Raw genomic sequence first — 13,690 nt, forward strand, 5'->3', positions numbered from 1 at the left:
GTGCCAAGGTTCATAGGCTTGTGGCCAGCGGACGCCTGGAGTTTGTCATCGGAGGCCAGGTCATGCACGATGAGGCTGTGACCCACTTTGATGACCAGATCCTACAGCTCACAGGTTTGGTCACCATTTACCATAACCAGGGTCCCTTTGGGGCCTCCATTCGGACTGGGACATTATGTTGAAATCTAGTCTGGGCTTCATCTTCCCCTCGGAGCAAGAGACTGTGACCAGTGCAGGGAGTGATTGGCTAGGGCCGTATCCGTGCCTGTGCTACTGATGTGGGGGTTACGAGCGTGCACTCTGGATGAGGTGGCCTGGCTGGATTCTGGCTCTGCTCGTTCCCGCTCTAATTCCCAGTGAGGCACAAGGGATGTCACCTCATTGTGTCTCAGTGTCTTCCTCATTAAGATGAGTTTGATGATGCCTACCTTAAAGGTTCGTGTGAGAAATAAATTGTAATAATTCAAACAGATCACTTCAGTAAAGTACGATGTTCCCTAGTAAACACTCATTAAAGATTAGGTGCTATCATTGCCATCATCAAGACCCCACCGTCACCACCAGCTCCACCTACAATTCCACCAACATAGCTGTCATCACCACCACCATTACCACCACCATCACCATTATCACCATCACCATCATCATCACCACCACCACCAACTCTACCTACAACTTTGCCAGCACAGCTATCTGCACCACCACCACCATCACCACCACCACCACCATGACCAACATCACCACCTCATCACCAGCAATACCACCACTACCACCATCACCATTATCACCGTCATCACCATCACCACAAACTCTACCTACAACTTCACCCACAGAGCTATCTGCACCACCAACGCTATCACCATCACCATCACCACCACCACCACCACCATCACCATTAGCAATATCACCACCTCACCACCATCACCACCATTATCATCACCATTACAACCACTACCATCACTTTCACAACCTCCACTTCTACCACCAGCACCACCACCTTCACGACCACCGCAATGACCACCACCTCCTCCTTCATCCCCGTCTCCACCTTACCTTCGTCCCCGTCTCCACCTTACCTTCATCCCCGTCTCCACCTTACCTTCGTCCCCGTCTCCACCTTACCTTCGTCCCCGTCTCCACCTTACCATCATCCCCGTCTCCACCTTACCATCATCCCCGTCTCCACCTTACCTTCGTCCCCGTCTCCACCTTACCTTCATCCCCGTCTCCACCTTACCTTCATCCCCGTCTCCACCTCCTCCTTCATCCCCGTCTCCACCTTACCTTCATCCCCGTCTCCACCTTACCTTCATCCCCGTCTCCACCTTACCATCATCCCCGTCTCCACCTTACCTTCATCCCCGTCTCCACCTTACCTTCATCCCCGTCTCCACCTTACCATCATCCCCGTCTCCACCTTACCATCATCCCCGTCTCCACCTTACCTTCATCCCCGTCTCCACCTTACCTTCATCCCCGTCTCCAGCTCCTCCTTCATCCCCGTCTCCACCTTACCTTCATCCCCGTCTCCACCTTACCTTCATCCCCGTCTCCACCTCCTCCTTCATCCCCGTCTCCACCTCCTCCTTCATCCCCGTCTCCGCCTTACCTTCGTCCCCGTCTCCACCTCCTCCTTCATCCCCGTCTCCACCTTACCTTCGTCCCCGTCTCCGCCTTACCATCGTCCCCGTCTCCACCTTACCTTCATCCCCGTCTCCACCTTACCTTCATCCCCGTCTCCGCCTTACCTTCGTCCCCGTCTCCACCTCCTCCTTCATCCCCGTCTCCACCTTACCTTCATCCCCGTCTCCACCTCCTCCTTCATCCCCGTCTCCACCTTACCTTCATCCCCGTCTCCACCTTACCTTCGTCCCCGTCTCCACCTTACCTTCATCCCCGTCTCCACCTTACCTTCATCCCCGTCTCCGCCTTACCTTCGTCCCCGTCTCCGCCTGACCTTCGTCCCCCGTCTCCGCCTTAACCTTCGTCCCCGTCTCCGCCTTACCATCGTCCCCGTCTCCGCCTTACCTTCATCCCCGTCTCCACCTTACCTTCGTCCCCGTCTCCGCCTTACCTTCGTCCCCATCTCCGCCTTACCATCGTCCCCGTCTCCACCTTACCTTCGTCCCCGTCTCCACCTTACCTTCGTCCCCGTCTCCGCCTTACCTTCGTCCCCGTCTCCACCTTACCTTCGTCCCCGTCTCCGCCTTACCTTCGTCCCCGTCTCCGCCTTACCATCATCCCCGTCTCCACCTTACCTTCATCCCCGTCTCCACCTTACCTTCGTCCCCGTCTCCGCCTTACCTTCGTCCCCGTCTCCACCTTACCTTCATCCCCGTCTCCGCCTTACCTTCGTCCCCGTCTCCGCCTTACCATCGTCCCCGTCTCCGCCTTACCTTCGTCCCCGTCTCCACCTTACCTTCGTCCCCGTCTCCGCCTTACCTTCGTCCCCGTCTCCGCCTTACCATCGTCCCCGTCTCCGCCTTACCTTCGTCCCCATCTCCACCTTATCATCACCATCTACCACTAGACAGTGGATGAACCAGAACAAATCCAGGCCTGTTACTGAAACTCTCAGTCCTGCCTAGCTGGTGTGGCTCAGTGGTTGAGCATCAACCCTGTACCAAGAGGTCGCCAGTTCGATTCCCGGTCAGGGCACATGCCCAGGGTGTGGGCCCTATCCCCAGTGCGGGGCGTGCAGGAGGCGGCCAGTCAATGTTCAGCACTGTCTCCCTTTTGCTCCTTAATCTGGAGCCCTTCCCTTATCTCAGGGTCTCGCTGCCTCATTTCCAGACTTCACTCAACCCCTTTGCCACCTCCAAGTAGAAGGTGGTGTTGCTGACAAAACCTTTTCTTCTCAGACGCTCACAGTCCTCTTTGTTCAAGACGACTTCCGTACATAGAGCCTACTGTGAGCCAGGGGCCTGTCCTGTGCCCCTGGCCCATGCCCACTCCCTGGGAGGGTCCTCTAGCCCATGTGGCCCTGAAGGAGGCGAGGCTCCTGCCCAAAGCCACCAGCCAAGCCCGAGGGTGGGGCCAGGAACCTGGTTCCCAGCGAAAGCTGTGCTGGGCTTTCCGTTCTGTCGCCATAGCGAGGGCATGGGGACGGGATGGTGACTGCTTTCGTTCTCTCTGTGTAACACTCCGTCCCCTTGCTGTGGCTCAGGGCCTCTCCCCCTGCTCCGCTCCTCCTCTGCCCCTGCTGCCCTTCATCTGCCCCGCTGCACGGCTCCCCGCGTTTCCCCACGTAACGTTTTCTCGGTTTCCTCCAGAGCAGCTCCTCTCAGACTCGGGAGGGGTCCCTTCTCTTTGGGTCTCCAGAGTTCCTCCCCACCTCCCTCCTTCACCCCGAAAGTCTAAGCGGCCTCTGTCAGCGGCGCCTGGTTCATCTCTGGGACCCCGGGCTCCGCTGAGGGTCTGGCTGGTCAGGTGCTGATGGGCATGGCTTGGGGGGTGGCTGACTGGCCTGCCGCAGGGCTGCCTGCGGCGGGAACCCCCTGGCCTCCGGTCTCAGCCCACCGTGCCCTCGCCCTGAGCGCCCGGGGCTAACCCTGCAGGCCAGACCTACAGCATGCTGCCCAGAAGCCTCCGAGCCCTGGGGTTGCACTGACTGTGGGCAGGAAGGGCTCCTTCTCCCCAGTGGAATCCATGAGGCTCCATTTTCCAAACCACCCAGTCTCCTGGTGGCGACGCCTAAGTCACGAATGCGCAGGAGTGGTGGGATGGTCTGGGGCGGAGCCTTTGTGAGTCCTCTGTGGCGCGGCCCCTGCTTGCCCCGGGCACAGGGCGCCCACCCTGTCCCAGCAGCGTGGCGTCCTCTTTGCAGAGGGAACAGGGCACCCACCCTGTCCCCAGCAGCATGGCGTCCTCTTTGCAGAGGGCACAGGGCGCCCACCCTGTCCCCAGCAGCATGGTGTCCTCTTTGCAGAGGGCACAGGGCGTCCACCCCGTCCCAGCAGCATGGCGTCCTCTTTGCAGAGGGCACAGGGCGCCCACCCCGTCCCCAGCAGCATGGCGTCCTCTTTGCAGAGGGCACAGGGCGCCCACCCCGTCCCCAGCAGCATGGCGTCCTCTTTGCAGAGGGCACAGGGCGTCCACCCCGTCCCAGCAGCATGGCGTCCTCTTGCAGAGGGCAACAGGGCGCCCCACCCCGTCCCCAGCTGCATGGCGTCCTCTTTGCAGAGGGCACAGGGCACCCACCCCGTCCCAGCAGCATGGCGTCCTCTTTGCAGAAAGGAACAGGGCGCCCACCCCGTCCCCAGCAGCATGGCGTCCTCTTTGCAGAGGGCACAGGGCGCCCACCCCGTCCCCAGCTGCATGGCGTCCTCTTTGCAGAGGGCACAGGGCGCCCACCCCGTCCCAGCAGCATGGCGTCCTCTTTGCAGAAAGGAACAGGGCGCCCACCCCGTCCCCAGCAGCATGGCGTCCTCTTTGCAGAAGGGCACGGCTTCCTCTATGAGACGTTCGGGGTCCGGCCGAGGTTCTCCTGGCAGGTTGACCCCTTTGGCGCTTCGGCCACCACGCCCACCCTGTTTGCCCTGGCGGGGTTCAACGCCCACGTCATCTCTCGGATCGACTATGACCTGAAGGAGGCCATGCAGAAGGCTCAGGTGAGTGCCGGGTGCGTCCGCCGCTGCCCCTTTGGTCCCACCCTCCCTCTTGGCTCCCTGTCCTACAGTTGGTGTCCTGTACAGGTTCAGGGCCCCCTCCAGGAAGGGAAGGAAGCAGCCTGGGGTCCGGGTGAGGAGAACAGAGGCAACTTATCCAGCGGGAGGCAGGCAAAGGGGATTGGACTCCAGGGGGCAAGGGAAGTAACGCTTCTGTAACCCCACTAAGGGTCACCCTGAACACAGCCCACTTCCTGGGTCAGCCCCTCTCCGCTGTAGGTGACTGACCCAGGTGTGGCTCTGCCCTCCTTCCCTGGCCTAGATCAAGTCACAGGGGAGGAGTCAAGGAACATGTGGGTCCCAGAGATGACGCTAACAAAATCAGGATTTTATCTTTGCTTGTAACCCTGAACACTGTCCGTCTGAACTGTAAAACATGGGCAGCTCACTTAGTGAGAGGTGATGAGCTCCCTGTGCCTGGGGGCATTCAAGCTTGTCTCAAAGGTGCCCCGAGGAGGAGGTGGGGTAAATGAGCAGGCAGGCTGTTTGGGAGGACAAGTCCACAGCCTCGCGTGGCTTTGGGGGTCCAGATGGGAGCTGTAGGAGGAGGCAGCAGGAGAGCTCTGTCCATGACCCCGAGGGAGCCCCAAGGTGAGGGCCGCAGGAGGTGGAACCAGCAGCTGGGCTGCTCTGGGCCCTCACTCTGTCCCTCCGGGTTTGCAGGAGCTGCAGTTCGTGTGGCGAGGGTCCCCGTCCCTAGCCAAGCGGCAGGAAATCTTCACGCATGTCATGGACAAGTTCAGCTACTGCACGTGAGCGTTGCTGTGGCCGGGCCCCGCTCTGAGCACTGTCCCTGTGTGACCTCAGCTGTGACCCTCCCTGCACGCCCCAGGGAGACGCACAGAAACCGAGGCCTCACCGCCCAGCCGAGGTCCGTGCGGTCAGGCAATGTGGCAGAGCGGCGTCTGGCTCAGGTGGCCAGCTCCCAGGCCTCGGAGAGCCAGCCCCTTGGCACCTGTGCGGCCGGGGACAGGGTGGTGGCCCCTCCTCGGACAGGGGCCACTGGGGAGAAAACCTCCGGCGGGCTCCCTGCCGGGCGCTGCCTCGGGTCAGGCCCGCTCTGTGCCTCTGTGCCAGGCACAGTCGCCACTGTTTCCCATCAGTTGTTGTTGGTAACCCTCTAACAGCCTTCGTACATGGCATCAGCAAGGAGACGGCCAGAGAGGCTCCAGGGGCGGTTCCTGGGGCTGGCCCAGGATGCCGCTCGTCGCCCTCTGCTGCCCCGGGTGAGGCAGGGCGACCCTGAGTGGGGCGGCCCCGAGCCCAGAGGTGGCGCCAGGCCCTGCTGGAGCAGGACCGCAGGGAGAGCCCCAGGGCTGTGGACCACCCTGAGGGGTTGTCTATCACAGTTCGTTCCGCATTAACTTATATAGAGAGAAAATATTACATATATTTAGATTAATTGTGTCATACAGTTGGCCTATTGGTATCATGTATGGAGTTTCATTGTTTTCTAAAACACTGCATTACACTCATTGGTGTTGGCATTGAGACTCGTGTGAGGTGGGTGCCTCATCTGCCCCACCCGAGTCCCAGCCCTGCCCAGGGTCCTTGCACCCTGTTCTGATGGGCACAGAGGTGTCCTGAAGGATGAAGTGAGTGGTCTGATGAGTCCTCTGGGATCCACGTGTGAAGTGGGACCCGGCTGTTGGGCTCCCCGTGGGACAGCAGCATCGACGTGGGCCCTGGGAGTGGCGTGCCCGGGACCCCATGGGGGGTCGGCTGCTGGATGTGGGGCCTGGATTGGTGGGAGACGGGGCTCCAGGAGGGTCTGCAGGCCCGGAGCTGCCCCGGGGTCTGGCTGAGCCCTGCCCATCCTCCAGGACCCCGGGCCGCTTCCCCTCCTGGCCCGGGCCCTCTAACCCTTCTCTCTCCTGCAGGCATGGGCCTGTTACTTGGGAAGATTCGCTTTTCTCCGCAGAATTAATCCAGAATGGGTTCGATCCTGAAGACCGTGAGTTTTACTTCGACCTCAAAAATCACATGCAGGTCCTGGTGAAGGACATGAAGCTGCGGGCCACCTGGTTCCGGACCCCACATGTCCTCTGGCCTTGGGTGAGTGGTGTCCCAGCCCTGGTGTCCGCATCACAGCCCAGAGACTGGACCCCTTGGGGCTCGAGTCCTGCTCTAACCGGGCCAGGCTGCCATCCTCAGCTGGGTCAGTCCTTCTCTGGGAACCCCTGGGCCTCACCCGCCCCACCAGCTCCTCCCGCCCCCGGCTCACTCCCAGCCTCACCCACGAGCCTCGGGCGTCCGCCAGCTCTCCCCCCTTTCACTCGTGACTGCCTTTCTTTTATTCTTTTCATGCCTCCCCCCTTTTTATCTGTGATTACTTTTATCTATAGGTGCAGACATTAATAAAACTATTTTTTGAGAACTATAAAACTCCATACATGATGTCAATAGGCCAGTTGTATAACACAATTAATCTAAATATGTGATACACACACACTCTTTATTTTTTTATTTTATTTATTTATTTTTTTTATCCTCATCCGAGGACATTTTTCCATCTTTTGCACAGATAGAGTAGGGAGAGAGAGGAAGAGAGAGAGAGAGAGAAACATCGATGTGAAAGGGACACATCGAGTGGCTGCCACCCGCACGACCAACCAGGGCCGGGGACAAACTGCAACCGAGGTACGTGCCCTTAGCGGGAACCGAACCCGGGTCTCTCCGGACCGCAGGCCGATGCTCTAACCGCTGAGCCAAACAGGCCAGGGCCACACTTTATTTTTTTATTATTATTTTTTTTATCCTCACCCGAGGACATTTTTCCATTCTTTGTTCAGGTAGAGTGGGAGGGAGAAGGAGAGAGAGAGAGAGAGAGAGAGAGAGAGAGAGAGAGAGAGAGAGAGAAACATCGATGTGAAAGGGACACATCGAGTGGCTGCCACCCGCACGGCCGACCAGGGCCGGGGACAAACTGCAACTGAGGTACGCGCCCCTTGGCGGGAACCGAACCCGGGTCTCTCTGGACCACAGGCCGACGCTCTAACCACTGAGCAAAACCGGCGAGGGCCACACACATACACTTTAAATGAGGCTTGAGGCATAACTTAAAATATATGTAGGCGATAAAGAAACACAATAATGAAATGCTTACTTTCTCAATAGTTCAGAATGGAATGTGATGCCTGCCAAAGGAACACAGAAACACCTGCCTAAAAGAACTTGTGTTGAGGTCACAAAACCGTATACATATCACTTTGTGACCTCCCCCTTTTGGGTAGATGATGAGAACTGTCAAAGAGCAGTCCTGGAGCACCTGTGAGGCTGGCGCCCCCTTTGAGGGCTGGCTGACAGCGCACCCGGAACTCTCCTCCTCCTGCCTCAGAGCCTGGACTTGCAACGCGACCGTTGCTCCGGGGCTGCTTTGGCGCTGTGCTCAGGGATCTGTCCCGCTGGGACAGGGAACTCAGGTTGTCTGTGGTGCCATCTGCCTTACTTTTTGCTGTAAGTTCATAACAGTTGATAAGAAAGACGATGATGATAGATCTTATGTATTCACATCTTCGGCTCGGCTGAGAGCTGATAAGTTCTGATCTTATCATACTGGCAACTTGTAATTTTGCTGGGATCACCTGTCAACACCTGACGAGAACTTCCCTTGTCCTTGGCTCATTTTGCCCATGAGAGCCGGAGAGAGAACTCTGCAAAACCGAGAACCAGGAATTGCTGGCGTGCAGTGTGGACGACTGGAGAGGGGCATTCGGTTGGGGCCAACTTAGGAGAAACACATGCAGTGCACAAGAACAGCTCCATTGGGACTCACCGTTTTATCTGTCAAAACCGGAGACTTTGCTTCCTCTGGGCCCTGTACTCTCACTGTAACTATTTTATGTAGTACTCAATGTAGCAACATTTCAACCAGGATGAGGTAGAATAACTGTGACTATGTGGAGAGAATTTTTTATACTGCAGCACTTGTTTTTTTTTTTTTTTGGTGGTACATGCCCCTAGTGGGAACTGAACCCGGGACTCTCTGGTCCGCAGGCTGACGCTCAACCACTGAGCCAAACCAGCCAGGGCTATATTGCAGTACTTTTTAAAAAATGTTTTTATTGATTTTAGAGAGAAAGGGAGAGGGAGAGAGAGAAACATTGATGAGAGAGCCCTGGCCGGTTTGGCTCAGCGGTTAGAGCGTTGGTCTGCAGTCCCAAGAGACCTGGGTTCGGTTCCCGCTAAGGGCATGTACCTCGGTTGCAGTTTGTCCCTGGCCCTGGTTGGGTTGTGCGGGTGGCAGCCACTCAGTGTGTCCCTTTCACATCAATGTTTCTCTCTCTTTCTCTCCCTTCTACTCTATCTGAACAACAAAATGGAAAAATGTCCTTAGGTGAGGATAAAAAAAACAACAAACCATTGATGAGAGAGAAACATTGGTTGGCCGCCTCCTGCATGCTCCCTGCTGGGGATCGAGCCCACAACCCGGGCATGTGCCCTGACCAGGAATCAAACCAGTGACCTGTTGGTCATGGGTCGATGCTCAACCACTGAGCCACACTGGCCAGGTTGTAGCTCTCTCTCTTTTTTTTAAAAAAGGATGTAATTGACATATAGCATTGCATCAGTTTCAGGTGCAACATAATGATTCGATATTTGTACATACTGCAGAATGACTGCCGCAGTTCGTCTGGTGAACACCCATCACCGCACAGATGTACAAAGTGCTTTCCTTGTTGTTGTTGTTGTTGATCCTGATCTGAGAGTAGTTTCCTATTGATTTTTAGATAGAGTGGAAGGGAGGGAGGGAGAGAGAGAGAGAAACATCGATGTGAGAGAGATACATTGACTGGTTACCTCCTGCGTGACCCCGACCTGAATCAAACCCATGACCCTTTGGGTTGGTGAGTTGATGCTCTAACTGGTAAGCTAAACCGGCCAGGGCAGCACATTTCAAATATACAACACAGTCTTGTTAATTATAGTCTCCATGCTATACATTACATCCCCAGGACTTATTTTATAACTGGAAGTTTCTACCTTTTGACCCCTTCATCCATTTTCCCCACCCTCCGTCCCCCAGCTCTGGTGACCAGCAATCTGTTCTCGGTATCAGAGTTCTTTTTAAAAGTTTCATAAGTGTGGTCCATCCATGCTGTCACAAATGGCAAGATTTTCTCTCTCTTTTTTTTTTTTATCCTCACCCGAGGACATTTTTCCATTTTTTGTACAGATAGAGTGGGAGGGAGAGAGAGGAAGGGAGAGAGAGAGAGAAACATCGATGTGAAAGGGACACATCGAGTGGCTGCCACCCGCACGACCAACCAGGGCCGGGGACAAACTGCAACCGAAGTATGTGCCCTTAGCGGGAACCGAACCCGGGTCTCTCCAGACCGCAGGCCAACGCCCTAACCGCTGAGCCAAACTGGCCAGGGCGGTAAGATTTTCTCTTAAGGCAGAATATGTTCCATTGTGTGCGTGCGTGTGTGTGTGTGTGTGCGCGCGCGCGTGCCACTTTTGCTTATTCATTAACCTATCAATGGACACTTAGGTGCTTCCATATCTTGGCTGTTGTAAATAATGCTGCTACAAATATGGGTGTATAGAACTTACAGAATTAGTGTTTTGTTTTCTTTGATGAACTACCCAGAAGTGGAATTGCTGGACCATATGGTAATTCTATTTTCAATTTTTCCGGAACCTTCATACTATTTTCCATAGTGGTTGCACCAACTTGTATTTCCACCAACAGTGCACAAGGGTTCCCTTTTCTCCGCATCCTCACCGACACTTTTCTCGTGTCTTTCTGATGACAGCCATTCTGACAGGTGTAAAGTGATATCTCATTGTGGTTTTGACTTCATCTCTCTGATGACTAATGATGTTGAGCCCCTTTTCATATGCTTGTTGGCCATCTGTGTATCCTTTTTGGAAAGATGTCTACTCAAATTCTTTGCCCATTTTTAAATTGAAAAAAATTTTGTTTTTGCTATTTGTTTTGATAATTTCTTTATATATTTTGGATATTAGCTCCTTCTCAAACGTGTGATTTGCAGATGTTTTCTCCCCTTCCCAGGGTGCCTTTCGTCTTGCTGACGGCTCCTCTGCTGTGCAGAAGCTTTGAGTTTGCTGAGCCTCTCGTGTTTATTTTTGCTTTTGTTGTGTTCGCTTTGGGTTTAAAGCCAAGAGATCACCACCAACACTATGTCAAAGAGCTTATCACCTATGTTTTCTTTTAGGAGCCTTATGTTTTTGGTCTTATATGTAAGTCTTTAATCCACTCTGAGTTAATATTTGTGAGTGGTGCAAAGTAATGATCGAATTTCATTATTTGCATGGGTGTCCAGTTTTTTAAACATTGATCATTGAAAAGACTGTCTTTTCCCATGGTATATTCTTGGCTAATCTGTCATAAATTAATTGAACATATATGTATGGGATTGTTTCTGGGCTCTCTGTTCTGTTTCATTGATCAGTGTGTCTGTTTTTATGCTAATACTCTACTCTTTGGATTACTGTAGCTTTGTAATATAATTTGAAATAAGCTTGATGTGTCAGCTTTGTTCTCCTTTCTCAAGTTGCTTTGGCTATTTGGGGTCATTTGGGGTTCCACACAGATTTTAGGGTTGTTTGTTTTATTTCTGTGAAAAATGCCATTTGAATTTTGATATGGATTGCATTAAATCTATACATTGCTTTGGGTAGTATGGACATTTTAACAATATTGATTCTACCAATCCATGTATTTATATCTTCTTTAATTTCTTTCATCAGTGTTGTGTAGTTTCAATGTACAGGTCTTTCAGTTCCTTGGTTAAATTTATTCCTAGGAATTTTATTCTTTTTGAAGCAACTGTAAACTGGATTAAGTTTGTTTTTTGCCCTGGCCGGTTTGGCTCAGCAGTTACAGCATTGGCCCATGGACCAAAGAGTCTCAGGTTCGATTCTGGTTAAGAGCATGTACCTCAGTTGCAGTTTGGTCCCCAGCCCTGGCCGGGGTTGTGCGGGAGACAGCCAGTCGATGTGTCCCTCTCACATCTCTCTCTCTCTCTCTCTCTTCCTCTCCCTCCCATTCTATCTGAAGATAAATGGAAAAATATCCTCAGGTGAGGATTTAAACAAACAAACAAACAAACAAACAAACAAACAAACAAACAAACAAAAGTGATGAGAGTGCGCACTCTTGTCTTGCTCCTGATCTTAGGAGACAAGCTGTCCCCACTGACTTTGATGTCAGCTGTGGGCTGGTCATATATGGCCTTTATAATGTTGAAATATGTTCCCTCTATATCCTTTGTTCAGAGTTTTTACCATAAATACATGTTGAATTTTGTTAAGTGCATTTTCTGTATCGACAGAGCTGACCACATGGATTTCACCCTTGTTCTGTTCGTGTCCTGTGTCACATTGATTGATTTGTGGGTGTTAATCCATCTCTGCATTCCTGGGGTAAATCCCACTTACTCATGGGGTATGATCTTCTTAACGAATTGCTGAATTCAGTTTGCTAATATTTTGTGGAGGATTTTGGCATCGATGTGCAACAGGGATGTCGATCCGCATTTTTCTTTACCTGTAGCACCCTTGTCTGCTTTTGGTAGCAGGATAAAGCTGACCACGTGATGAGTTTGGAAATGTTCTCTCCTCTTCTATTTTTGGGAAGGTTTTAGAAGGATTGGTATTCATTCTTCTTGAAATATTTCATAGCGTTAATCTGTGAAGTCATCTGGTCCTGGGTCTTTTGTTTGTTGAGAGCTTTTTGATGACTGGTCCAGTCTCCTTGCTGGTCATGTTTGTTCAAATGTTCTTGTTGCTCATCTTCAGTCTTGGTAGCTCGTATGTTTCTAGCAACTCGACTTTTACTGCCTTTTTGAAGGCGAGGTTAAGGTCAATAAACGTGAGTTATGGCTGTTATCATTGTTAGTCATAATGATCATAGGACTATGATGAATGATTTTGATGAGCAGTAACACTAAATGGCTTTTACAAATGCCAGAGGGTGACGTACATCAGAGAAAGACAAATACTGTACGATTTCACTTATACGTAAAATTTAAAAGCACAGAAATCGTAGAAAAGGAGATAAGCTTTGTGGCTGTCAGGTGGGGGTGGGGACGTGGGAATGAGTGAAGGCAGTCAAAGGTACAGACTTCTTATAAGATCAAAGATAAGCACGTGTAGGGATGTACAACATGGTTTAGAAAAACGCAAGAGAGAAGGAAACGCACAGGAGTTCAGCTATGGGAGCTGGTGTGGGGACTCCGATGCCCCTGTGGAGAGCGAGAGGGTGTTTGTGGGAGCTCATGGCAAGCCCACTCTGCCTGGGCTGAGCTCTGCTCTCAGGACAGGACGCCGCCCCGTGTCCCCCCAGGGCTGTGACAGGACATTTTCCAATGCGACGCTGCAGTTTACCAACATGGACCGTCTGCTGGACTTCATCAACATGTGGACCTTCAAGCACGGCGTCACCGTGGAGTACGCCACCCTGAGCACGTACTTCAACGCCGTGCACGCTCACCGTGACGTCTGGCAGGTCCGCGACCACAGGGACTTCCTGCCCTACTCCTCAGGTACCAGCCTCTGGGCTTGAGGGTGGCAATCTGGTGCTAGGGTAGGCGCCCACCTCGGTGTCTGCTCTGCCCTGCTCTTCCAGCCCGGGAGACTGGCCCTGTCCCCACCTACCTGTCCCCCCTAGACAGCCTGGCTGCCACACAGCCTGGCCGCCGCACGGCCCGTGGACAGCAGGTTCCTGCCCCCATGCCTTCTCGCCTGCAGTCTGCCCTCTATGCACGAGCCTTGCTTATTCTGTCATGTCTCCCCGGGAACCCTTCCTGACGTGAAGGCCTGCTCTCCTCCCATTACTCCATGGGCACAGCCGGGGACCCTGTCTGCTTTGTGCCTGTGTCCTTGAGGCTGGGGCCTTGCTGGCCACAAACAGCACAGCCTAAGGGTAGGAGGGATGGTCTTGGAATGAGCCCGCTTCATGGCTTCATGCAAGTCACGGAGCTGCCGTGCCTCAGGGACATGGGCACAGTGATGATGCTCAGTCTATCGGCTGTACACACGACGCTCAGAGCCTG

At 53.4% G+C, this 13,690-nt stretch overlaps 1 protein-coding gene across 1 annotated transcript in view; it reads left to right on the forward strand.

The window, feature by feature from the left end:
- The window catches only part of MAN2B2 (mannosidase alpha class 2B member 2), a 38,946-nt gene that overhangs the window by 2,449 nt on the left and 22,807 nt on the right, over positions 1–13,690 (forward strand). Inside the window, exons 3-7 of the mRNA XM_036281072.1 lie at positions 9–114; positions 4,438–4,610; positions 5,331–5,419; positions 6,548–6,722; positions 12,982–13,180. Coding sequence (XP_036136965.1) covers positions 9–114; positions 4,438–4,610; positions 5,331–5,419; positions 6,548–6,722; positions 12,982–13,180 — 742 coding nt within the window. The remainder of the gene's footprint in view (positions 1–8; positions 115–4,437; positions 4,611–5,330; positions 5,420–6,547; positions 6,723–12,981; positions 13,181–13,690) is intronic.

The sequence above is a fragment of the Molossus molossus genome, unplaced genomic scaffold (genome assembly GCF_014108415.1).
Source record: "Molossus molossus isolate mMolMol1 unplaced genomic scaffold, mMolMol1.p scaffold_m16_p_1, whole genome shotgun sequence".
In the NCBI taxonomy this organism is placed as follows: domain Eukaryota; kingdom Metazoa; phylum Chordata; class Mammalia; order Chiroptera; family Molossidae; genus Molossus; species Molossus molossus.